We start from the raw sequence: 27,192 nt of genomic DNA, 5'->3' as shown, positions 1-27,192 counted from the left end.
CGCCAAGAAAAACGATTCCACAAAAAATCAAAGGACACAGAGTAAAAAAATAATAACAATGGTCACCTGACAACATAAGAGGTTCATGTTTGAGTGTAGGAAAAAGTGCATTTCGACCTCCTTATCATGTGACCTAAGAAAATATATGCTTTTTTTCTTTTTTTAGAATAACTTCCGAAGCGTAAATTTTTTTTCTCCAGATTTCGTTGTGTTGGATGCTGAGGTCTCAGTTAATTCAATGAAAACTTGAAAATGTGGAATTTGGTCGTGGAAGAAGCTGAACTGGACACCATGTGAGCCAAATTCATGTGTATTTTAGGCAAATCGCTATTCTTGTAGGTCAACACAGACACAGATGGAATTACAAAATGGGGGTTTCCAGAGATGAATCTGAGCACCAGTTTCCAAATGAAGGAAAGATCATGAAGAAGTCATTTCATATACTAATCAAAGCTCGCCCGAGAGACCGGATTTTCGTCTCCGGAAAAAATGTCCCAGGAAGAACCATCCCCAAGACAAAATGTCCCCAGGAGAAATTGTCTCCGCTAGAAGAGTATCACGAAAGGTAGTTTTCGTCAAACGGCGCTATAGCGTAGCATAGCGGGCGTGCCCAGCTGGGGGTAGGGCTGTACGCCGAAATAAATCTTTTAAAATAAAACAAAAAAATCTACGACAAAAAAGTCATGGAAACTAGCAACAACCGTGCAACAGGAACTTTCATTTCGTAGTGAGGGGGACATTTTGTCCGGGGACACTTTCGGGGACATTTTGTCCGGATCCCCTGTAAAACCTGTGTCTGACCAACAGTAGAGAAATACTAGCATCCAGCGAACGATATCGTTAGTGAACTAATGCAGCGAATTATATCCATTTTATGTTGCTCGTTGAATGGAATGTAAATTTAATTATCCATTAACACATAAAAAAAATTAAAAAGAACCCCATGTCTCCCAATTTCAACAAATCCGCAAAGCGAATGATAACACTCGGTCGGCTGTGATTAGCTTCTTCGGCTATCTAGATTTCAGTTCATAGTTGCATCTATATTTCAAGGGCTTTTAGTGCACAATTATCCGCACTTTACCCACCACACACTTTCTTTTCGTGGTAAACAGGTTGCAGATTATTGTTTTTTTTTTTTTATCTTCTTTGGCTAGTCTATTTCCGAGCACCAAATCTTATGCATTTCAGTTATTTGATTTGTAATACAAGAGCTACAACTTTTTCATAATCTGCACCATCCCATTCAGTGGTCATTCACTGGGGTGTCCACCCTCTGTCTCTTTGGCCTTTCCATTTTCAGTCTTCTGATTTTGGCCTTCTGACAGTTCGGTGTTAGGATTTTTCGGTCTTTTGGCTTTCGGCCTTCTGATAGTTCGGCGTTATGAGTTTTCGGCCTTCTGATAGTTCAGCGTTATGATTTTCGGCCTTTTGTTAGGCTCAATACTTACGCTCAATCAGTCTAAATAAATGCATTACATTTAGCAACAGCTATTCAAAAAAAGAAAAAAGGAGAAGAAGGAAGTTCCTAAAACTCCTTGAACTTCGTCTTTATGTATAAATGCACAAGATAAGATGAAAGGAACTTGACGAGCGAGAAAGTCACAAATTCCATCTCATAATGTGCTGATTATTACCCGGAAACTTCAGCACTATATTTTTAGACACTCCTTGGTTTTCACAGGGTAGTTCACATTACACCAGACCTTTCGTTCAGCGTAGAGTCACTAGTTCAGCGGAGGATCCCCAGTGACCCGGAGCTTTTCCTTATCTTCGTCAGTAGACCTCCCTTTGTTCGCAGTGCAAAAACAGACGGGTACAGGTTTTGGGTCATCCCATGCACAACCAGCAAGGAGTGTCGAAAGATGGAAAATCCAGGGAACCGGTATCGAAAATTGGGCGTACCTCAAAATAAAGTGATCGAAGTCCCCGTTGAAAAATAAACTACTGTAAATAAATGTTATCTGGCAATAAAATGCACTGTTGTGAGCTGGAAACTGCAAAAGCGCACTTAGACTAACCTAAACATGAAAATGCAAACACTAAACTTTTACTAACCTAATAATAAACTAACCAACGTGCTGTTCCGTCGCGCCCGCCCCGCTAAGCCTAAACCACCAAAAATGTGGCTCTCGTTCACTAAAATGACTTGGACAGACATCGAAATTTAGAGAGTTTGTATGGTAAATAATGATGTTGGATTTTTGAACACGGCATATCATCGTACGAAGCAATCGAGCATTGCCGTTGGTTTTCCTTGTTTCGAGAACACGAATTTGGGTTCCGGAAAAGGTGGTTCCTCATTGCGTGGGCAGAAATAATGGTGCAGCGGTCGCTTGATCAATTTTTCTTATTGGTTCACCAAGAAGAAAAAAGAAGAAACAAGAAGAAAAGAAGAAGACAAGCGTTGAAGAAGAAAAAAAGAAAAGAAAAAAATCAATAAAAGAAAGAAAGAGAAGAACACAGAAAGCTGCAGTTGTAAATGCCGTTATCCTAAGGAACATTTATCTCTGTGTAATCCGCTTGCTCGTGAACACATTCCTCATGCTAACCCACTTTTTCGCATTCAGGAAGCGGTTCAAGGGCCGCTTTGCTCACCCTAGCCCGTTCGGCAACTTGATAGGTTTTTCCCCTCTGACACATAGTGACTAAGCATGCCACTACATGTCTCTCATCCCTAGTCCCCAACCCTTTTTCAAGTAATAATTGATGTCAAATAATAAACATTTTTGACAAATAAATCAGTCAAATGAATAAATGACATCTTTGGATGATGCTCACTGGGTGATGCTCCTATATCGCATATCGTATCTCCAGTACGGTATTTTCCTATTGTTGGTCAGACACAGACTTTGCAGTTGTTCCCTCATACATTCCATGTCCATGAACTGTATCTTCTGCAGAAGCGTAGTTGTACGGGCCATGAAACAATGAATAAATGGGTGTCCAGCTTTCATTGTACATAAACATCGACACAGAAAAGATGCAGGGGACAACTGCAAAACTCGTGTCTGGCCAACTGTAGAAAAATACTAGCATCCAGAGGACGATATCACTAGCGAACTAGTGCAGCGAATTATATCGATTTTATGTTACCCTTGGAATTGGATTTCAAATCAGGAGAGCGAATGGTAAGACTTGGTCGGCTGTGATGTGCTCCATCGGCTATCTGCAACTACGCCCGTGTATTTTTGGCAGCGCAGGTGCTTGCGGGACCATTTTTTCCGTCCACACAACCAGGGACGTTTTTTTTTCTTATACCCCGCGAATTTCGAGATCGTGGATTTCGCAACCGGGAATATCGAGGTCCTCCCGAAAACTTCAGAAGTTTGGAACTGACTGAGGCGTGCACTCTTAGCGAAAAGAACAGGAAACGGCGAATTATTATTATGGAAGGCGACGGTAGAATTTCTAGCATTTTTTCAGCATTACGAACATTACGGCACAGTCCTGTTGAAAGTTACTGTAAAGAATGACTGTGAAGCCCGGCTTGCACTAACCGGAAATACGAGAGATTCTCATTAGCCTTATGAGACAGTTCAAACAGTTGACTGAGTTCGCACACACTCGAACCGGCAAAGTCGGGCAAATTGACAATTCACGTGAAGCTAACTCGTCTCACTCTTCTATACGCACACCGTGCGCTGAGAGAGAGAAAAGAAGAGGGTTGTTGATGTCGGCGTGCTTTCTCTTTACATTACACACACTATGCAGGACAATCCCTTTACGAGCAGCTAAGCAACCTTTTGTACTGGCCTCCAAGGCCATGACCTAAGTCAGTGGGCCGTGAAAGTATTGAGAAGAGAGAGAGAGAAAGAAGATGCAGGAACCAGGATGTCACCCACACCCCACCCATACGCGCAAGCATTGTTGCGCATGCGCACCGCTTGCTCGGCGGAAGGATACGGTCCGCGCGGTTTTCCTTTTGCGTCACCAGATGGCAACACAGTATGACGTGTTTCACTGGGCTTTCAGTCGGTGTGTATGTGTTTCATGCTTTTTATAAAAACGAAAAGTGGTAGACATATATATTTGGTGTCTATCGATTCCCGAAATATTTCGAGAGAAAGTAAATTTGTCGAAACTTGTCGAAGAGTTTTTGTCGAAATGGATATAGAAGTTTAATAAAAACCTGTTCAAAGAGGGAGGAGAAAAATTGTGTATTTTTTTCACATTCGTGACGTCGTCGTAAAATACATACGACATGTATCAGAAATGTATAAACGTTATCCAATTCATCTCGTCTTCCTCTTTATAGTGAAACCACCCGCGTTAAAATCTGCGTGATGGTTACCGAGAAAAAGCATAAAATATGTTCCATAGGAAATACATTGGGACGGAGAGCTGGTATGCCCTCTTAAGGTACTGCTTAGCTTAATGTGGTTCTGTTACAAGTCTTCACGTGAGAAAAGAGTGTTGGAGTTCCGTTACTTTCCGTGACAATTATGCTTACTTTAGCTCCCGATACGTTCCATTTCTGCACTACAGTTCGCTTCTCGAACACCTCCTTGACGTTCTCGTCACAAAAGTTGCTTGGCGCTGTGCGGAACATCTGGAAACTCGAGAACCCACTCTCCAGCAGTTTGCTTGCTGCTACCCCAATTACCCCACAGGACAAGCTCACTAGTGAACATATTCAGCGAATGACGCTGAAAGGCCGGAAGCCACGTATGCCTCCACGTGACACCTTACCCTCTTGGCTGCGGTGTCTCCTCATTCCGTCGGTAGTCTGCCCCACTCTCCCGCTACCGCAGTAGTGCGTCATGGTTCCGGGTCGTGAGACAAAAATCCTCCCCAAATCGTGAAGAAATCGGGTCTTACCCGAATCACTAAATGTGCAATTCGTGGGGGTATATTTGGGGAAGAAACGGGTAAAACCCGAAAACCTGAGACCCTATAGTTACGCTAAGTCATGAACACAACTAAGTATACTCCCATTAAGATGAACTCTCTTAAGATGAATCCTCGGTTATGATGAACAAAGTATGGTTGACTGGTTCGTTTCCCATAGACTCAATGTAAAAAAAAAAATCCATTTAGCACGAACTAGTACTGCGGGCTACCTCGGATAGCACGAACGTTTCGGTCATTGCATTGCTCCGAACTCCCACAAATGCCGACGGACAGGCACGCACGTGTCGTGTGCAAGATGTGGAAAACACGAAAATGACGTCACATATCCACTGTTGGCTACAGCTGCGGGCCAACCGTCCTCTTGTTTGCCGTCACTCTTGTTTGCCACCGACACCGAGAAATGTGACTTTGCCGTTTTCGTTTATCAACGTGGTAACGTGAGTCGTGACTGCCAGGCGCCATTTTCGTTTGTCATTTTCACGGCGTTAGCGTTGGATGCCACTTTTGCCACTGACGTGAAACGGAACTGTTGGATGACATGTCCATACCTGCCAACCTGATGAACTCAAAATTCGGGAGACTGCCTGCTGTGCGACGGGGGTGGGGGACATATGAATGTTGTGCACTCGAAACAGCATTGCCACTGTAGTGCAAGTCCTCTACATCATAAGTACCCACTATTGGGTGGGGCTGCGACACACTATCGTTGCTACTGTCATCCGCAATTGCAAAGACCCGTCGTCTCAGGCTCCCCAACATTGCATTTTGCACAGCCGCAGTCATTTCACCCATGATGGCAGTGGTCTTCGTCCGTCCACACCAGTGGCGCTTTCCTTCGTCACATTTTATGAACATCTTCCGGAACAGCGGTCACACGTGGTTGCTTACACTTCGCTGCTGGTTGTGCTCAACCAGAAAACCCGTGAAACGGCACTTGGCACGTATGACGAACAGGTATGCAGGTATGAAATGCAGGTATTTCTTCTGTTTGGAGAGCCCCACCAGAGGAGATAAAACTACCGTATGAGACTGGACTGACGACAGGATGATAGCACGTCTTCACGAGGAACACGGACACAATGAAACACGCGATATGCCGCGACCTCCAGCCATGGATGGTCATGCCACGAAACACGTTTTATGGGCTGTCTAATTTTTCAGGAATACGTTTGCGCAGCTTTTAAAAGAAAATGAGCGAAGAAAAGACCAAGGCCCCAATTTTCTGGGAGATTGGATGGTGCATCTGTACAATTGGGATACTGAACGAAATTCGGCAGTCTCCCGGATAATCCGGGAGAGTTGGCAGGTATGCATGTCAAAGCGAATGTCCGAGGCACTTTCACTCATCAAGAAGGTGGAAAATTTGCAAGAAGTGAAAGACGGAAAGCTGTTGAAGACGGAAATTGCAAGGAAGTTCCGAATAGCGAAAAGCAGTGTGTGGGATCGTGAAAAATCGCCAGAAAATAATGGACGCCTTTAGTGGCAGAGAGTTTGCACCAAAGAGAAAAAGAATGCGAACATCCGCGCGAAAGACGAAGAAATAGCCCTCAGACAACACGTAGAAGGATTTTCGTGCAGCTACGGTTGGTTGGATCGGTTTAGAAAACTTCATGGACTTGTGTACCGTTCTATCGTCGGGGGGTCTGCCGACGTAGATGGAGGTCATCCAGATTAAAGGACCTCATGGAGGAGCATGATGCGGTAGACATCTACAACGTAGATGAAACCGCACTGTACTATCAGCTCCTCCCACAGAAGACATTGACATTTTCTGGGGATGCCTGCACTGGGGGCAAACACAACAAGATACGTGCGACTGTTCTGGTTGGAGCCGACATGACCGGAACTGGAAAGCTCAAGCTGCTGGTCATCGGCAAGTCGAAATCGCCGCGTTGTTTGAAGAACGTCAGGACCTTGCCTGCGACGTACGCGGCAAACACCAAGGCCTGGATGACCCAGGCACTCTTTGAGCAGTGGCTGCGCGACATGGACCGCTGCTTTGCAAAGCAGACGAGGACCTGTTTCTTGTTGACAACTGCCCTGGGCACGGGAAAGTCAGCGGACTGCCAGCTATCCGGCTCGAGTTCCTGCCACCCAACACAACTGCAAAATTGCAGCCAATGGACCAGGGGGTTATGAGTAGTCTGAAAAGGCACAACTGGTGCTCGCTGCTACAGCGTATGTTGCCCTCTATTGAAAACGGGAAGCAACATGAAGTGAATCTCCTGAGTGACCGAAGCCGCCATCGCGAACTCCTTTAGACACGCGGGATTCGTGAAGGACAGCTGCCCCCCAGAAGTCTTTGTGAATGAATGTGAGAACTCTGAGGACAACAACCTTTGCTCAACACTCGGTGCAACCCTTGGCACCCTCTGGACTTGGCAGCGTATGCTGCAGTTGATGACAACGTAGCTACACGCAGAGCAGACACCATGGATGACATCATCAGTGAGGTACTGGATGCTGAGGCTGCTTCAGATACAGAGCAAGACCGTGAGCCTACTGAAGTGGATGTGCCACAAGTGACCTGTGAAGCAGCTGATGCTGCTCTTCAAGTGCTTTCCCAATTGTTTGAAAGTCATGAGCACACTGAGGGGTTCCTCAGAAACATTGGGCAGATGTCATCCTTTATAACTGCATCCCAGCTCAAGGAACAGCAGCAGCTGTGCACACACAATCACAGACTGGTTCAGTGTGCCACAGTGAATCTTACTGTTTTCAATGTTATATAAATATTCTACCTCACCATATCTTCATTGTGAGTTGTTTTTACACTGTGTTCAGCATATAGCAACAGCATAGGTCTTTCTGATGCAAAATTTTTTTGCCCTTCTGTTAAGCTGAACTTCTGATAGGACGAACAGACCTTCCTGGTCCCTTTGAGTTCGTGTTAAAGGGAGTCTAGATATTTCTCTGGTGCTCCAGCTTTCATTACCTTTGTAGTAATTTGTTAACTATGACACACAAGTCAAGCATAATACAAGTGTCATCAACGAACCCGAATCATTGGCAAAGTAATGCGAGACTTCAAAGGACTTCTGAACCTATCATGAATTTGGATTGAGCATTAGAGGTGTCCTAAAGTAATGACCGAGTTCTACAACTTGAAATGTCCCTACTCTGTTTATAAAACGAATCTGTCTATCATCACTTCTATCACTTCTTGATGACTGGCATCACACAGAAGGTTTATGTCATTTTCACACAAACATAAAATGAAAATAACTGCAATAAAAAACAATGAAATTACCGTCGGGATATGAGGATCCCAGTCAACGTAGCCGATGTTGTTCTGAGCAAGCCTCGCAAATAGCCAAACTAAGTTCTGAAAGTATCCAAAAAGGTGCCTCGCCATTACTGTGATGGTCTAAGGAAGTTCAATATCCCAACATGTTGTAAAAACACGTACATTTTCCCATAGTGGTAGGCTATGGCTGTTCTGCCATAATTGCAGAAACTTGTCCAGCCATAATCTGCAACGGCAAAACAACTGTCATGTTCCAGGGAAGTACAAGCATGTAAGTGCAGGAACAGCTGGCATGCGAAGCACTTACCGGAATCCCCTGTCGTGTTCTTCAGGAGGAAGCGTCGTTGGAAGGAAGAGCTCAAAATAGGAGATAGCCTTTAGCATGGTCACATCAAAAGGACAGAGAAGTGGTGTCCACTCATCGAGCATTTCCTGAGTGGAGGCCACAGTGAAGTACCTGAAGTGAAGATCAATCACAAAGAAAAGTCAGAGAGTTCAATGCGTGCAAGAAACCACTACTCACGTTCGGCAGCTGCGAATTAGCGTTTTTAAGCTTGTCTCAAAATTCCTGCAGAAAAAAGGAGAAACTTCAATAAGCGATGGGACAACACACGATACAATCAAATCAACACAGAACTTGTATCCTCACGTATCCTCATCTCATCCTCATCTGCATCTAATAATCCACAATGAGTGTGTAGACAAATGAAAGAGTGCATCATATGGGTGAATTTGAGAAGCAAAGTAAGGGAGCCGGTCTGAGAGATGTTCACTGTTCTGTCTCTGACCAAAAGTGACGCATGTTGTGGACCACCATCTGCACAATCCTTTGCATATTTTGTCTGATTGATGTAATGGGTGTGAAGTGGACATTCAGAGCTCGAAAATGTTGCGAAGTATTCTAAAGCAGTGAAAGTGCTACGAGAAATTGTGCACAGTTAATCACTTTAACTCTGAGACACGTATTCTTTGCAAATTCTTATGCCCATACTATTTGGTGATTGTTACAAACATTGCATGGGACGTGGAGGTGGCACCAAAATCCGTAAAAAAAGGTAATGAGGCTCATGCAGATGACGTTATGCGCAGCCTTTGAGGAGCCACATGACTTTGGAAAGCATGCGTCACAGGCAAGCATACTGCAGGCCGAATGAGGCAGCGCCGTGTTTTTACAATTTCCTCTCATAATTGCACGCATACCGCAACAACTCACGGCGTACCCTCCTACTGTGGCTCTGGTGCGGCAATATGTTTTCCAATGTCATGTGACCAAACGTGACGTCACTGCACAAACATCATTGTTATCTACATAATCTGCCTGATGGTTGAGGTAACTAGTCACAGACCCATTCCTCTGAGTTCCAAGAGCTATTTACAAGTCCAAATCTTACTCAAAGGAGTCAGTGTTTAGCTCAACAGAGTGCACTGACAATATGCTTTCCTGTACATGCCGACATCATCAAATAAGCATGCATTCCGGCAAAGAAAGTTACTTTCAAATAACGCAGTCCAATTTGCCATTAAAGTAGCACAGAAGTAATTTTTAACACCCTGTTTTCTTTCTATGAAACGGTTAAGCACGTCAGTAAAAAGCACCATGAGAAGTAATTCACGCCAGAGAGCCATAATTATCGCAGAAATTGAATTTAAAGTACGCCGCAAAAAGCGACCGTGCGCAATGGCGGTGGAGAGCAGTACCAGCCTGTGACCTTGCGCTGACGCTACAGGGTCCGGGCTCGCTGATTGGTTCGGAGTATCGTCTGCTAGTCAGCTGTTCAGGGCTCTGAAGAAGCATTGTCCACAGGGAAACGCCTGTGTGACAATGAAATCCTCCATGCCCATTGTCACCTTTTCAATTGCCAATTCCCCCCCCCCTGTGGGAGCAGGTTTACAGACTACAAGAGAAGAAAGCCACCACGTGCAAAAAGAAAAAGACAGGCGCTGACCTCGACTGACTGCGCAGAAGTTTTGACGTCATAAGTCGTCCCTCTCCTACTTGTGGCACCCCGGGTGGCGAGTTGAGAGTGAACGACCGCAGCTGTGGTTGTGTACATATTTTTCTGGTAAAAAAACTACATGCATCGAAACCTTTTGTGCTGTTTGGCAAACTGGCGCATATATTTTCATCAGATGTCTGAAACTGAAATATTTTGGATGGCCCTCTGTACTCCTTTAAGAGGACTATGAAATGAGTTTGTTTGACAGGACCAAACACGCAACCGAGGTTTTATATTTGGCAAGCAAATTGTTTTTCTCACTAAATAATTTTAACGAAGTACCAAAGTTATACGAATCTGATACACCTATCAACGCACCACAGAGAGCAGTGGCAGGGGTGCCGTAGGGAAACTTGACCCTGTCACCACTATACACCATTACGTCACTGACAACACCACTACGCATCGGATGGAACACCAATGACTGGCCGACGCTCCTCGCGAGTTGTGTGGAAACCCAACATTAGTAGGCAATGGGAACATGCGTCCAGTAATGAAGAAGCGAGAGGAAGGATGAACGCAGAGCAGAAGTCAGGAGGGGATTTGAACCATGCGTGGCTAAAGAACTACACACTTTAGCAGGGAAAAAATTTTCCCCTGCTTGACAGACTCGAACTCGGACAGACTCGGAGTTTCTCAACAGTGTGAACTGTTTTCAGTGAGCCTTTTTTGGGGTGTTTGGGAAATTTCATAGTTCCGTTAATGCATTTCTTTCCCTTCGGAGGAGCAGAGAAAGGTGAACATACGAAGGCAGCAGGAGCATTCCCAGGTGTTCGTATGGGGAATAGAGAGCCCTCTCGTACAATTCATAAAGTGGCCGCCATGCGATGCTGAGGTCGTTCCGTGACAGGAGCTCTTTTTTCCTGGAAAGTGAAAAGTACCAGGAAATAAATGACAGAGTACATACAATGGATCCCCTCGAAAAGTGAGTGGTATCCAATATTAGAAAAAACCCACTTCAAATTGGCACCACTAACATACTACAGCAAGAGGTAAACTGAAGGCACAGGAAATACAGGGGTCGAATTCACAAAAAGCTCATACAACGGAATCTGTCGTAAATCTGTCGTGCGAGGAAATTGCGACGAAGTCTAGATTCACGAAGGGCGTGCGTCGCAAAATCCTTGCAACTTACGCCGGAATCCTGCGAGAGCTCCCGAGCAGTCTTACGGGGAAAGATGGAGGCTTACTTAGCAGAGGCGGATTTGGAGACGGCAAACAAAGATTTCGTAATACGCGCCCACGCATTGCACTTTGCCACATACCCTGGGGGCTATCCCAATGACACACTTGTTTGCTTGATAACCTTCAACAAGTGCTTCAATTTTGCATGAATTTCGGCGAACGCTTTTCGCCTGTGATTGCATGGCATCCATTATCAATCTTGGCTACCGAAAAACCATGAGCATGTGTAGTAACAAAACAACTGGGGACAACTTCTTCTAAGGTGACGACTCTTACTGGTACAACTGCAGACTTTCGTCGTCGTTACCATAGCGAAAAAACATAGTCTCGTACCCATTGGCTGTTTCTTTCTGAGCTGCACGTGACAGGAAATACAGGAATGACAGGCACTCTCTCTTCCTCGGCAAAAGGGGTACCCTCTCCACTACAATAGCTTTGTGAATCGTGCTTACTACCGCTTACAAAGACGTCTCAGGCACATCTTATCGTTACTTACGCTTGTGTTTGTGAATCCGACCCCAGATTGCCAAGCATGTTACAAAGCAGATACAGTGCTCCTTCAAAAAAGGCCAATGTACTTCTTCTAAATGAATTTACAGTACACTCAACGATATATTTGTAAACAAACACACATAGATTGCTATTACAGGGTTTATACTTAGAGCCTGAAGTTTTAGGGTTTTACCCGATTCTTCCCTGAATTTGCACCTCGAATTGAAGGTCGCCTCTTTAGGGTGAAACCCGATTTTTACCAGGCAAATTGCCCTCTCTGGGATGTCTGTAGGAATGCACCAACTTACTTGTTTGACAGAAAAATGCAGTTACAGCACCATTTGTACCAAACCGCTACAGTTAGTTTTAATAACTGAGCCCGATTTCTCCCCGATTTTAGCGTAATGGAAGTTTTTTCACCCAAACTCGCATGAATTTAGTGCACATGTTTATTTACCCGAGTTTTACCCCCCGAATTTAGAAAAAAATATTTCCCGAAGACTTCAGGCTCTATTTATACTCTGATGCCCTCTAGAGGGCACAAGCTTCGAAAAGGCAGGACAGCTGTCATTATGATGTAAGTCCAGCAAAGTTCGGTTTCAGTTTTCATTCGCTGCAATATGCTATTTCAAAGCAAGTAACGTTGAACACACAAAAATTACAGGGAGTATTACACGCACAGTACAAAGATTTTGAAACACCAAATGAAAGGTGAATGCGGTGAAGGCGAGGACCAATACGATAAGGACTGTGCAATAAGCAATTCGCACTGAATTCGTGGGTATTGTGGGCGCACAGGCATTATACACCATGTGTTGCAGGTGCAATGTCAGTATGGGTACGAATTTACTTACCCACACTCACACATATAGATCAAACAATAAGCAGCACCCGCACATGTGACCGCTGCCTATCGGTGTAACTTTCAGATTGCTTACTTCATGAGCGCAGTGAGAGTCTGAGCAATCTTCTGTACAACGTTCAGCTCCAGGTTGGGAATGGCTATCAGTTCCATGAGAAGGTTAATCACATGCACGTGGTCCTCTTTGCTCATGTAGTACCCATATAACTTCAGGTAGCTGCACACAAAAGAGAGAATAGTTAACAGGCTTCAAAATTTGACTACTCTGCACTGCCACACATAAATGGATACAGTATGATTCAATCTTAAAAATGGACAGGCCCATTACTCTGTAACACTAAACCTTGCGGTAATGTGTGGCTCAATTTTTCAAGCTTCACCTATCTCTTCACTCCAATTATCCTATCAGACAGGTGGATACGAGAACGGTCACATATGACTCAACTAGATGGCTCAAAAGTGAACTGCTCTTTCATTTCATTTAAGTTAATTTTACTAAAAAACAACATCTGCAAAACTATGGTACGAAGCTTCGTGGGAATGGCTCTCAGTTCAGAAAGTGAGAGTTCACTAAGTCCTGTACAGATAAAACGGCATATATGCAAGCAAGCTGGTGGATAAACTCCATAGTACACAAGCCTGAGCCAAGCTTAGGCTTGTCCTATAGACTGAGTCATGTATTTTCCCCAAGCAGTAGAAACACATGCAATGTGGGTCACCCTGCATACAACCAAGTTTATGTCCCCTCCAATTTGCTTGTTCTACAAATGTTGTGTGCATGGTATCAAAAAGCAGCTAACCGCATTTTGTGGCACGAGACACAGTTTCTGGAAATTGTAATTGCTTTCTTTCCTTAATTTTTCTAGCTCGAGTGTTTGGCCTAAAGTAGGAACGACCCAGGAGTAACTCATTTAATAGATGCACACATATTCCGCACGCATATATGTTCATATCATCACAGCCTGCAAGCACGAACAGCAAGTGGCATGTAAAGCTAAAGCACACGTTTCCCAAGCTAATTTTCCAGACACAAGGTAATAACTGCAAGAGTTGGACACATCTCATCCATAATACTGAGGCGTTGAACTTTCGCATCTTCGTTCCGTTATTAGATGAAAGCAAAACAAAGTGTGCGCGTACTTATTTAAATGAACCATCCAAGTTACGGCTCCTGGCCTGATTTCACGTAACATCACGGATCTTGCCAGGTTGCCTTTGATGACAGCGAATGCTGCCGTAGCCTCACTCGGGATGTCATCACTATACGGGAGCAGGCGGTTGTAAACTAAAGGCTTCTGGGGCTTAAAGCCCGCCGGCTGTTCCATGGCAGTGAAACTGAAGAAGGTAGTTCCTACAAAAGCACAACTAGGACCACGGCCATATTGGCTGGCTCACGAACGTATCGTGACTTCACAAATCTCACAAGTAGAGCAGCGCCATCTAACAGTGGCGCCAGTCCCGACCAGTGTTGCTGGTGGGAACGTGCGTCGAAGTCCTTTTTGTCGGCGGAATCGGCTGCAGTCTACAGGTTTTCCCGTCCATTTTAGTCCAAGTGCCATGAGAATTAGTCCAGGTGCTACCTGAAATAATCCGAGCGCCATTCAATCTAATCCGGCCGCCATCTGAAAAAATCCAGATGCCATTTAATTTAATCCGGGTGCTATCTGAATTAATCCATGGTGTTTTTAAGCACTGTAACCGTGTACTTATATAGTGACTGTACGTGTACTCACACGAGGGACATCCGCGCAGAATATTCTACAGATATGTTGTGGAAGGAAAAGTAAAAAGCTGCTGACAGGACTTAAATTATGCTGCGTCTTATGTTGAGCATTCGCAAGGCGCCGAGATATCGAGTGTTAAAGCAGAAGCGTAGCAGACGACACCATTGGTCATGTCGTCTGCTACAGAATATCTTCTGAGTGAGCTACAGGATATTCCACACGGTTAGAAGAGCACGAAAAGGCATGACTCCCATGGCAGACGACACCGCTGGTACTGTCGTCTGCTACAGAATATCTTCTGCCCAGAACTGCTGGATATTTCGCGCAGTTAGAATGGCGCGAAAAGGCATGGCTCACATAGCAGACAACACCACTGGTGCTGTCGTCTGCTACAGAACATCTTCACACTGAGCTGCAAGATATTCCACGCGGTTAGAAGAGCACAAAATGCATGAGTCATATAGCAGACGACACACATGGTCCTGTCGTCTGCTACGGAGTATCTTGTAACTAAGCTGCGGAATGTGTGGGATGTCTTTCCGTGTTCCTCAAACCGCAGAGAATATCCTACGGCAGACTCACAAGATATCATTCGCAGACGACAGGAACACTGGTGTCGTCTGCTATGAGCATCGTGCCTTTTCGCGTTCTGCTAACCGCACGGAATATCCTGCAGTTCAGTCAGAAGATATTCTATAGCAGACGACATCACCAGTGGTGTCGTCTGCAATGTGAATGGTGGCTTCTCGAGTTTTTCTAACCGCGTGGAATATCCTGCAGTTCAGTCAGAAGATTTTCTGTAGCAGACGACAACACCAGCGGTGTCGTCTGCTATGTGAGTGGTGGCTTCTCGTTTTCTTCTAACCGCGTGGAATATCCTGCAGTTCAGTCAGAAGATATTCTGTAGCAGACGACAGCACCAGTGGTGTCGTCTGCTATGTGTGTGGTGGCTTTTCGTGTTCTTCTAACCGTGTGGAATATCCTACAGTTCAGTCAGAAGATATCCTGTAGCAGACGACAGCACCAGTTGTGTCGTCTGCTATGTGAGTCATGCCTTTTCGCGCTCTTTTAACTGCGCGGAATATCCAACTGTTCAGTGAGAAGATATTGTGTAACAGACGATACAAGTGCCGTCGTTTGCTATACTTCCGCTCCAACTCCCAATATCTCAGCGTCGTGCGAATGTTCCACATAAGACACGACACACCTTCGATTTCATCAGCAGTTTCTTTTCTACTTTTTCTTCCACTAAAATACTCTACAAAGATGTCTCCCTTGTGAACACACGATTATAGTGCTTAAGAACACCATGGATTAATTCAGATGGCACCCAGATTACCTAAATTGAATAGTATCTGGATTTTTTCAGATGGCGCACGGATTAAATTGAATGGCGCCTGGATTATTTCAGATGGCACCTGGACTAATTCAGATGGCGCTTGGACTAAAATGGACGGGAAAACCTGTAGTTCATCATACCAGAGAAAACAAACATACCATACAAAACAAGAGAAATGCACGCGGACAGACTGTCTGCCCGCTCTGGCTGGGGGGGAGGGGGGGATATGTTTATTAACAAAAATAATTTTAAAAAAAGAAAGGAAAGGTAAGCCAGATGAGTGTCGGCTTGTTATTCCCAAAAAAAGTGAAAGGAGAAAGACAAAAAAGGCAAAGAAAAGAAGAAGGCAAAAGAAAACAAAAAGAAGGAAAGAAAAGGAAAAGGAAAATGAGGAACACAAAACTAGGCTAGCTCCTAGCCATTTTTTCATCACAAAATTAAAGCTGAAGAATCACACTCTGGCGGGATCCAATGATGTATGTAGAACTGGTATAGAAATAAGAGGAAGGAAGAACAGAAAAAAAAAAGAAAAACAGAGAGAACGTAAACAGTGAACATGTGCACCACTGAAGGCATTACGCCTTTGAAAACTAAGTGCAAAAGGAACAAAATGCATTGAATTCTCGGTGTTTGACCCGAAATGCGCGCAATATAATGAATATGGTCAATGAAATGGAGCAGGCGGGAGTTGAACCCGCTCCCAACGGATATGCGTTTCGAAGATCCTACTGGCAGCTGCTGGTACCTTTTCGACTGCTTCGTTTCATTGATCTGATTGCTTTGGGCGAAATTCAGGCTATGTGTTGTGTCATCCTCTGTGTTTCTTCGCCTCACCTTCTACTGTGATAATGAGTATGGTGGGCGGATACATATTTTACAAATTGTAAGATGCATTTTTGGGGTTGGTGCCTCTTCGCACTTTTGACCCGGGCGCGCCGAGCGCCAAAGGTTGGTGTCAGTCTCTAGCGGGACTTCCCGGGGTAGGCGGCGCCCCCCAAGTTCATATTCCGGGGGGGGGGGGGGGGGGCCCGGAGTTGGCGCCTATAGTTGCAGCCATCTGATCGCATGCTTGTCTCCTGTTCCTATGTTCTACGATTAAATGAATGTCACAGAGCAGGGACTGCATTTCACGCTCTGTTCTAACAGCCCTAGGTACTGTTAGCGAAGTAAGAATTTCATCAAATACACGAAGAGCACATATTTACGCGTAGGCTGTTTCATTCAGGAGACCATATTTGCGAACTTCAGTGACTAATTGCATGGAGTAAATTTCGGGGTCAGAGGACTAAAATGGGGAGTAATTGAATCTAGGGGACTAGAAGCTGCAATTTCTCCGAGTTTTACTCCGTTACAAGTGTTACCGGGGAAAAGATGTCTCATCGGCCTACGGGGGTGAAGTTAGAAACTCACAACACTTCTTTCCGGCGCGGGAGAATGAAGTACCGTTTCTACCGTGCCGGACGACCTACGCATGTCAGACCGCCGGGAACTTTCCCGATAGGGTCCATGGACAGTCCGCCCCTATTGGCGGTAGCCAGCTGCTACGGGTGCCGCCCCACCCATTGGTTTATCCAGAATCGCAAACACTCTTGCGAAAACACTGTTGCGAAGAATTGGGGTGGGGGTCATTAATACAGTTGCGAGCCCTTTCTGGTAGCAGCCGTTCAATTTCGTTTCCGTTACTGTTCCTGGTAAAGGGACGGCCCTTGTGGAGCTGGAGTGGACGCTCCTTCTAGCTCTGCAAGCACACGGGCCCGTTCCGGGACTTTAAAAAAAATATCTAGGGAAACGTGTCTTCGCCCTGTGTAGTGCCCTGAAGAAATCCTCACGGTTGGGATAGTGCAACTGGATAGGGCAGGGACAGGGACAGAGACAAGAACAATCGCTAACTTCCAACTGATTTATTGGGACCAATTCGCCTATGACTAATGATGTTACGAACCTGTCGAGGTTCGAATTCGCATAAGTTCGCGAAATTCGAACTTTCTTTGCATTCGAAATTCGAAAAAGTTCGACTGGATTGCGCATACGCGTATATCTTTACCGAATACGGAAGCACATATCTTCGGCCTCGAGAAGCTGTCACATGTGTTCTGTTATGTCTGTAAGGGCCAATCAGTGCCGTGTATGCAAAAGGGAGTCTGGCCATTAATGGGACCTGCCTATACCTGGAGCTCCGCCCACTTTTTGAGCTCTCTGGCCAATCACGAGCCAAAATACAGTTTGCTATTAATCCAAGGCTATCCAAGCTATATATTACCTGTATTCACTGGGTGCCGACATTTTCGGTAAACTGGATTGGATTAGATTGAATATAATATTCCCTGACGACCTAGCAACATACTTTTAAGGCCGCGTACCCACATGCGGAGAATCTGCGCGGAAACGCGAACGCGGCGCGGTAAACTCTTGCCGCTGTGCGGGAAAAGCCACCTCCGCTTGCCGCTTTATGGCGATCGCGCAGTGCATGATTTTTAGCGGCATCCGCATATGCTCCGCCAATCAGGAAGTAACCGGAAGTTGCGTGCGTTCTTATCTTCCGGCCTCCCGCACGGAGAGCATTGACGGCGTCCTTGACTGGAAGGACTGGAAGGTATGTCGCAGTGATGCTCACGTTTTTTAGCCGTCGAATTTATGACGAAGGAAATAAAATGTCATTGCTGCCTACATTATAGAGCGTTGCGTTAAAATGACTTTTTGGGTCGACACTGGAATAAAATTTGGGAGTGCAGGTAAGTAAAGTGTAAGATATTGACTGTCATAGTGTCAGGGAACATTGTTCACAAGAAAAGAATGCGCTATCGCCACAGCGAGTGAACCCAAAGCCTGCGTTTCTTGCGTCTGCGATGCTGATTTCACAAAAGCTCAGACGTGAGAACGGAAACGTTCACTACAGTCAGTAGCTCGACTTCGCTGTCGCCCGCCATCTTTTCAAGCTTTCGCTGTGGTTCGGCTGGGCCAGAGGGCGCTCCTGATTACGGCATTCAGCGGCACTTGTGGCGATTGTGCTAAGTTTTCCAAAGTAGCGTGCTCTCTCATCACGCACATGGTATGCGCTGTGTCAGAATGGCCAAGGTGTGTTGCGCTTTTGAATAAGGCAAAACGGACCGAGGATTGTTCCCCCGTCAAGTCGGAAGAAGAGAAACCGTCACCAGCGGCGCGTTTTCGGCGCATGGCAGAATATTATCGGACAGGCTCGAAATACGAGTAAAATGTGCCTCCCAGGTGCAATAGATCTACTAGCTCTGAGTGAAACCTGACTGAAGAATAAAGCCTGAATGCATACAGTTGGATATATCTGGTTTCAAATGTTTTTCTCAGGTTTATAAAGAGGATGTGAGAGCCGGTGGAGTAATGATTTATGAAATGAATGGAGCGAGCGCTACGAATGTTTGTCAGCAGCCAGAAGCCGGCTCTTTTTATGAGCGTTACATTCTTTCTTTTCCCACTTTGATTACTTCAACTCAAGCTACCACTTGTAACATATCCTTGACTGTTTCGGAAGAGAGGAATATGGAAGTCAGATCAGAACAATCATCAGAACAGGGATTTAGATGCATTCGTGGCTGAGATTACTGACTTCGAGACACTTGACTGTGAATGAGAACTAACTTAATGAGAGACATGTCTCGACTACAACAGAACTTTCATAATACAAGCACCAATTGCAATGACTCCCGGTGGATCCTGCGTACGTATGATGATTTTGGGATTCATATGCACTCGCGACATCTCATACTTCTCCTATGCCTGACATGCACTCGCTATCTGGGAATTTGTTCCACCTATATCTGTAGAATATGTAACTAAGAATAAAAAAAAAATGCGTAGTCCACATTACTCATGATTTTCACATAGTACTACGCAACCCAAGACATAGGTCTACGTCTATGACAGAGTGCCGTAGACGCAGGCGAGCTGGTGGACAAAATTCATTATGAAAAATGCCTGAGCGTGGGGCACGAAGAAGATACAAAGGCCAAACAGCTCAAGTTTATAAGCTTGCAGAATCACACAGCTATCAGCTTGAATTTGAATGTAAAAAAAGAAAAGAAAAACAGATGTGATACAAGTACGCTGTGGTGTTCTTTGTGCAGTTCGTGCGTTTCAGTAACGCGGTTCAGGCTTCTATTCTTCCCGTTCCCCAGGCTGTACATTCTCAGATATTGCACGGAAACAGGTGGAAGGTCGTGCACAGCGCATGTAAACACATTCTTCGCCTGACGAGTCTACTCTGAAACTTTTCCTCCCTGTACCACCAGGGGAGAAAGGCGGCGCTAGTGTCGCGCTGTCAAACTCCAGGCGAACGTCCCTATAGCTGGGGCGGCATCCTTACGCGTCCGCTTGCAGCAGGCGGTTGTGCACATCTCTACCGTACCGCATGTGGGAACGCGGCCTAACGGCGCCACAGCGCCATCTGGATGGAGAGGGGCATGTCGGGAAGACTCAGAATAGCAGAAGGACAGAAGTAGCAGAAGCAGAAGTGCTTGCTAGCAGAACTGATTGGCCGGCAGAACCGCTACTTCCCTAGTAAAAAAAAACAGCCTGGATCCACTGTGGAACCAGCCTGGAAAGGCCATCCCAGGCTGGGGCTAGGCTGGACAAGGCTGTTTCCATGCTGGGTCTAGTGCTGTTTGAATTTCCATTCTGAAACCATCCAACTTCCACTCGGAAACCAGGATGGTTCCCTGCTGGAGCCGAGCTGGAAATTGGATATTCGAGCGACTACGCTGGGTTGTGCGAGATTGTTCACTGTGAACGCTGTGAAGATAATGTTGGCTTATATACGGGGGGGGGGGGGGCGAAATTAATTTCACAAACGTGTGCAAATAGTTTATGCTCAAATATAATCAAATAAATAAATAAAATAATAAATAAATAAAATAACAAAATAAATAAATAAAATAAACAAATAAATACCCAAAGGTGTGCAAGGTTATGCACAGAACTCCATGTACATGAGTAGATTGCAAAAAAAATATTGTTGATTGGCTTCACGCTGCGAGACGTCAGCTTTCCCGGTTTGTCAAACCGAAACTTTAGCCATAATGCTCACATCGTAAAATGCGACCAACCGCCATCGGCAGCAACTCAGAATCTGCTTTGAACTGGGAACAGTCGGTTGTCGTGTTGACGTCTTGGTAATTTAGGTGTTTCCTCCTGCATTTCACCTTCGCCGACCGTATAAAAGTGTGAACGTCTTTGCATTTGTGTAGTCGTGTGCTCTGTTATGCATTTTGTTCCTGAATCCGTGCACGAGCTCTATTACGACAAAGGGTAAGCGGTGTGTGTAGTACGGTTGATCCCCAAGTCCTAAATCTGAACCAAGAGGTGCAGGTTAAATGAAAACGAGCGACTGAGAAGTGACCTTTGTGATTTCGCACATGCATGTATCAAACTTTGCATCAAACTGTCACATTATCGTCTCATTGTGTTGCCACTGTTGCTGCATCTACGCTATTTGTAGTATATCTATTATCATACCTGTTATAGGGTGTTAGTTATTGTTGTTAAAAGAAATATTTGAATTTATTGCTGATTGTCACTTTATTCATTTATTATAGTGTGTTTCCACTTTCTGCAGCAATTTATCTTGTATAAGTTGCTTCTACTTGAGCGGAACCTCCTGCCTTGGTACATAAGTTCCAGCAGAAGGTATAGGCTGAAGTGGAAGCACTCCTACATCGGGACCCGATAATCCGGCTGGAGACATGCTGCATTCCAGCCTGTGTCCACTGTGGAACCAGTTCTAGACCAGTCTTTCTCCGGCTGGATGCAGCCTGTTTCTAGCCTGGTACAAGCCCGTTTCCAGGCTAGATCCAGTTAAATTCCAGGCCGGAACCAGCCTGTTTCCAGGCTAGATCCAGTCCAATAATCCAGCTGGAATTTCCACTGCATTTCCAGCTGGAATTTTTACTAGGGTTGGAACAGACTGTCGGTATTATGCGTATTTTAACTATGAAATATAACAAGATTGAATCAAGAACGGGCAAAGGTGTGTATATGGATAAGTACGGCATAAAATGCAAATTTTTGGCCATCCGTAGCGTTTTTCTTACTATTTGCCTGTGATCGCTGTCGTTACTAGGCCTAACAAGGACGACGAAACATTATTTTCAGGTAAACATCGAATTTAATCGGTAAACATCGTAATTTAAAGGTGATTTGCAAGATAATTGCAACACAATGTACACTTACGGAATAAAATTGACGTGATTTGTGAAAAAAAAATTGTCATGAAATCCTCGCTTCGCCGTTCCAAGCTACGCCGCCATTTTCGGGAAAATTTTGGTGTCATGGCGGCCCGCATAGAAAACAGCAGCCAATGAAAAACGCTCAATTTGATTGACAGGTCGAGCCTCTTTTTTAGGCTCCTCCTAATGGCCAGACTCCCTTTGGCATACACGGCACTGAGGCGAATTCTCAGCGCCGCCCGACGCGACGTCGTGAGCGGGCGGCGGAAGTAGAGGCGTGTTGGAACTCAAGTAGAGACAAAGAGAACCGGCTGGTTTGACGGCGAGAGCCCAACTGATTTATTTTCCGCGGCTACGCGGGCGCGAGATGTTGAACCAGGATGACGATAGCACCGCTGGGGCTGCTACATGGCTCCCCCCTCAGCGTAGCGGTTGATGAGATGAAGGAGCGGAGAGGCCCAGCGGACACGTCGTTGAGGGGTGTGGCGGGGGAAGTACTGGGGAGGATTGGGGAATCAACAGTCTGTGGTAGAAGCCGGGGCGCGTCGACTTCGTCGTCCAGGAAAGCCGGTTTGAGTCGGTCGAGCGAGACCGTTTCCGTGCGGTTGGCTATTTGGACTGTGAAGTGCTTGGGGCCACGGGACACGACCAGAAAGGGTCCGTCGTACGGGGCCTGGAGGGGCTTGCGCACCCCGTCGTGTCTGACAAAGACGTGGGTAGCCGTCTGCAGGAGAGGGTGCTGGTAAGACGGGCGGGCGCTAGATCGGGGGGGGGGGACGGGGCTGGAGGTCGGCGAGGCAGGACCGTAGTCGCTCGACATAGGAAGTTATGTCGACTGGAGTAGTCGGGGCAGCAGGTGGGAAGAAGGCACCGGGAATACGGAGCGTGGTCCCGTAGACAAGCTCAGCAGGGGTACATTGGAGGTTCTGCTGGATGGTTGTTCGTAGCGACAGCATTATGAGAGGCAGAGCTTCTGTCCAAGGGCATGTGGTAGTGGCTTTGAGGGAAGTCTTAAGGCTTCGGTGGAGGCGCTCTACCATTCCGTTAGCTTGGGTGTGGTATTGCCGTGGTACGGGTCTTGTGTCCGCCCAGCAGGGCGGAGAGCTCGGCGAAAAGGCGGGACTCGAACTGCCTGCCTCGATCCGTTGTAATGGTAGCGGGCGCGCCGAATCGGGCGACCCATGTCTGCACGAAGGCAGCTGCTACCGTAGTAGCGGAGATGTCAACAATAGGCGTGGCTTCCGGCCATCGAGAGAACCTGTCGATCATCGTGAGGACATAGCGGAATCCGTTTGATGGAGGCAGAGGGCCGACGAGGTCAAGATGTATGTGCGCGAAACGGATGTCCGGTTCAAGGAATCGACCGGGTTTCGAAGTCGTGTGCCGGGTGACTTTGGACGTCTGGCAAGCCTGACAGGAGCGAACCCAGCGCTTGACGTCGCTGCGCATACCAGGCCAGACGTAACGGGAAGAAATTAGCTGTTGCGTGGCCCGGATACCGGGGTGCGCCACAGAATGGAGGTGATCAAACACCGAGCGGCGTACTGCAGGGGGTAGGAATGGTCGAGGAGTGCCACGGGAAACGTCGCAGCAGATTGGGGCACGAGCTTCGGGGAAGGTTACGTCCTCAAGAATCAAGCTTGTCGACGCCGCTGACCGCAGAGACTTCAGTTCTTCGTCTCGGGCTTGAAGCTCGGCTAGCTGGTCAAGTGCAGGCGGCGCGGTCGCAAGGGGGGAGAGATCTATGTCAACGCGGCTGAGGGCGTCGGCGACAGGGTTGAGGTGGCCGGAGATGTGGCGGATGTCTGAGGTGAACTCTGCGATAAAGGCAAGATGTCGTTGCTCACGACCGCAGTAGTTGGCTCCGGAAGAACGGAATGCGTAGACGAGCGGTTTGTGGTCCGTAAAAATTGAAAAAGCACGGCCTTCGAGGAAATGTCTGAAGTGCTTGACGCTAAGGTAAATTGCGAGTAGCTCCCGACTGAAGGTACTATAGCGCGTTTCCGGTGGACGCAAATTGCGGGAGAAGAATCCCAGGGGCTGCCATGATCCAGAATCGCCTGATGTCCTCTGCTGGAGGACCGCGCCTACAGCTGTGGAGGAAGCGTCCACCATGAGGGCGGTTGGTGCGCCATGTACCGGGTGCACCAGCATGGTGGCGTTAGCAAGAGCTTCCTTGATGTTGGCGAATGCGGCAGAAGTGTCAGCAGTCCAGGACAGAGACGAGGTGGCGGAGCGCTTGATGGACAGGAACGATTCGAGTGGTCTTAATATCTCCGCACAGTGCGGGATGAAGCGGCGGTAGAAGTTTGTCATCCCCAAAAATGTCCGTAGCTGCTGCAAGTTGGCGGGTTGCGGAAAATCTATGATCGCTCGGATTTTGGATGGTAGAGGAGAAATGCCAGCCGAGGAAATGTGATGGCCCAGGAAGTCCAATTCGGGAACGCCGAACTCGCTCTTGTTAACGTTGATTATTATGCCGAAATCGGTGAGGCGGGAAAATAGCTGGCGCAGGTCGGCGTCGTGCTGTTCTGGTGTTGGACTGGCCACCATAATGTCGTCGATGTAGGCATGGACATTCGGCAGGCCACGGATGACACGATCGATGAACCATTGGAACGATTGGGCTGCATTACGAAGGCCAAATGGCATCCGTGGAAATTCGAAGAGCCCGAAAGGGGTCGTTATGGCCGTTTTTGGGATATCTGCCTCGGCAACGGGGATCTGATGGTATGCCCGTATGAGGTCCAGCTTCGAGAATATAGTAGCGCCATGTAAGGATGCTGTGAAGTCATGGACATGGGGAATGGGGTACTGGTCGGGGATGGTAACGGGATTTAAGGCTCTGTAGTCCCCGCAGGGGCGCCAGTCGCCGGTCTTCTTAGGCACCATGTGCAGCGCCGACGCCCAGCTGCTGGAGGATGGGCGGATGATTGACATTTCCAGCATGTGGTCGAACTCCGCGCGTGCAATGGCCATCTTCTCCGGCAGAAGACGGCGGGGACGAGTGAAGACCGGGGTTCCAGTGGTCTTGATATGATGAACCACGCTGTGCTTCACGGGCTGGGTCCAGTCAGGAGGGCGAGTTAGCTGCGGGAAGTCCCTCAAGATGGCGAGGAAGGGGTTGCTTGAGTCTTGGTAGAAGGCAATTCGAAGCGATTGCAAGGACGAACGTATGCCCGACACAGTGAGGCTGGTGGAGGAGTCTATGAGTTTGCGGCGGCGCATATCGACGAGGTGATGGTGGTGGGTAAGGAAATCGGCTCCGATAATGGGTTGGGTTACGTCAGCCACGAGAAAAATCCACCGAAAGGTGCGTCGGAGGCCGAGGTTTAGGGTGAGCGACCGCTGAGCATAGACCGGGATTCGGGAACCGTTCACTGCAGTAAGGGAATACAAGGATTGTTGTCGACGGTCTGTACGGCTTGCGGGGATTACGCTGACTTCCACCCCAGTGTCAATGAGGTAACGTCGGGCAGAAGCTTGCTCGCGGACGTAGAAGAGGCGACTGGAGGAAGAGCCTGGGCCATTGGTCGCCATCAATGGTCCGCCGACTGGTTTCCCTGTTGTTGCCATGAGCAAGGTAGGAAACAGTGGTGTGCGTCAGCACCGAAGCGGCGGTGGTACCAGCACATTGCAGGACTGCGGTCTCGGCTGGCGGCACGGTTGGTGGAAGGGGACCGTCTTGTCCTGCGGCCACTTCGGTCGCGACTTTGCCGTCGGAGATGGGTGTCTGGTCTTGACGCGTGGCAAGCGGCTATGACAGCGGCCAGGGAGCGGAACTCGCGACAAAGGTCATCAATGGTGGACTGCGGGGGCAGGCGTGGTTGAGGTCGGGCAGGTTCCGAAGGGGGCAATGCAGGGAATACTGCAGCTACAGCTGGATTGGCCACCTCCATAACCGCGTCAGCAAGAGTGGCCAGCTGGTCGAGAGTCATGTCAGCCGCTGTGGCCAGGACCATTTGTACATTCTGCGGGAGTCGCTGAAGAAAGAGCTCACGCAGAAGGTCATCGTCCACGGAAGCTGATTGATCGCCGAGCAGCTGTCGCATGCGCTGCAGTAATTGAGAGGGCCTGCGATCACCGAGCTCTTCTGTCGAGAGAAGCTGTTGCAGGCGTGAGCGGCTTGATAATGTCGTTCGCTGGAGAAGAGCCTTCTTTAGCTGGTCATACGGCGTAGAAGGGGAAGGACTTGCTAGTATGTCGTAGACTTCATTCGCAGCAGAGGGAGTAAGGGCAGAAATGACATGGTAAAACTTGGTCTGTTGTGCGGTTATGCCAGCCAAGTTAAATTGCGCCTCAGCTTGGAGAAACCACACAGCTGGGTTGCGGTCGAAATACGGGGGCAGCTTCACGGCGACGGCAGCCAGTGAAGACATCGGGGATGGAGCAGAGCTGGTTTGCGGGTCCCCGAGAGGCATGGCGGAGCACGGGCCAAGGTTCTAGAATGTTCGGTCACGGAACGTTCGGGTCACCAGTTGTTGGAACTCAAGGAGAGACAAAGAGAACCGGCTGGTTTGAGGGCGAGAGCCCAACTGTTTTATTTTCCGCGGCTACGCGGGCGCGAGATGTTGAACCAGGATGATGATAGCACTGCTGGGGCTGCTACAGGCGCATTTCCGCCGCCCCGTCAGAGCGCACGATTTTCATGTTTCCACCACAATGGCATTCCGTCGTCCAAAGCAGACGAAAAATCAGGAGGCGTAGCCTTTCTATGTCACCTTATTGGTCTCCAGTGTAGACGACCTGCGCCCCTATGTCATTGACTACGTAACGCCGCCGCGCGAAGCATGCTGGTGGGCACTATCAGCTTTATCAGCCTTATATATTAGCCGACGCGTTTTTCCAGCTTCTTACCCACCACAGCAAAATATAACCTCGAACTAGTCTCAAGGTATATTTAAACAGGTAGCGGAACTCCCATAGGCCCCTGTGTCTTCAGAATGACACCATGATAGAGACGGTCAGCGCCATCCATCCGTTGCGCGGACTACTACGATTGTAAATAAATGACGCCAGAGACGGCGTCACTAGTATGAATAATAAGTAGTGCATAATTAGCCATGCACGTTTATATTGGCCCACTTCGCTTGCCTTGTGTTCCCTTTTCCGCGCCCACTCAACAATACCAGACGAGAACACAGAAAAATAAAGCATATCAGATGTAATGAATCATATCCATTCCAAATACATACAGTTATCACAGATTTTGACAACTCCAAACAGAAAGGCGTCGTGATGACCACAAAGAAATTAGAAAGGCTCACATAAGGCCCATTTCTCACCTAGAGCTATACG

General features: G+C 47.2%; 3 protein-coding genes across 3 annotated transcripts in view; all 3 read right to left on the bottom strand.

Moving 5' to 3' along the window:
* LOC135396622 (proteasome activator complex subunit 4-like) overlaps positions 1-14,081 on the bottom strand; it is a 120,123-nt gene extending 106,042 nt beyond the window's left edge. Inside the window, exons 1-7 of the mRNA XM_064627687.1 lie at positions 13,778-14,081; positions 12,714-12,854; positions 10,845-10,961; positions 8,625-8,669; positions 8,409-8,558; positions 8,264-8,327; positions 8,105-8,179 (exon numbers count right to left, since the gene is read on the bottom strand). Coding sequence (XP_064483757.1) covers positions 8,105-8,179; positions 8,264-8,327; positions 8,409-8,558; positions 8,625-8,669; positions 10,845-10,961; positions 12,714-12,854; positions 13,778-13,962 — 777 coding nt within the window. The 5' untranslated portion in view covers positions 13,963-14,081. The remainder of the gene's footprint in view (positions 1-8,104; positions 8,180-8,263; positions 8,328-8,408; positions 8,559-8,624; positions 8,670-10,844; positions 10,962-12,713; positions 12,855-13,777) is intronic.
* An 8,165-nt stretch (positions 14,082-22,246) lies between these two features.
* LOC135398580 (uncharacterized) lies at positions 22,247-22,714 on the bottom strand. The gene has a single exon (XM_064629969.1). It carries the CDS (start codon positions 22,712-22,714, stop codon positions 22,247-22,249), a length of 468 nt encoding a protein of 155 aa, XP_064486039.1.
* Positions 22,715-25,433: 2,719 nt separating this feature from the next.
* LOC135398579 (uncharacterized) lies at positions 25,434-26,315 on the bottom strand. The gene has a single exon (XM_064629968.1). It carries the CDS (start codon positions 26,313-26,315, stop codon positions 25,434-25,436), a length of 882 nt encoding a protein of 293 aa, XP_064486038.1.
* Between the last annotated feature and the right edge of the window lie 877 nt (positions 26,316-27,192).

The sequence above is a fragment of the Ornithodoros turicata genome, chromosome 6 (genome assembly GCF_037126465.1).
Source record: "Ornithodoros turicata isolate Travis chromosome 6, ASM3712646v1, whole genome shotgun sequence".
NCBI lineage: Eukaryota > Metazoa > Arthropoda > Arachnida > Ixodida > Argasidae > Ornithodoros > Ornithodoros turicata.
This window is presented reverse-complemented; position numbering and strand designations above follow the sequence as displayed.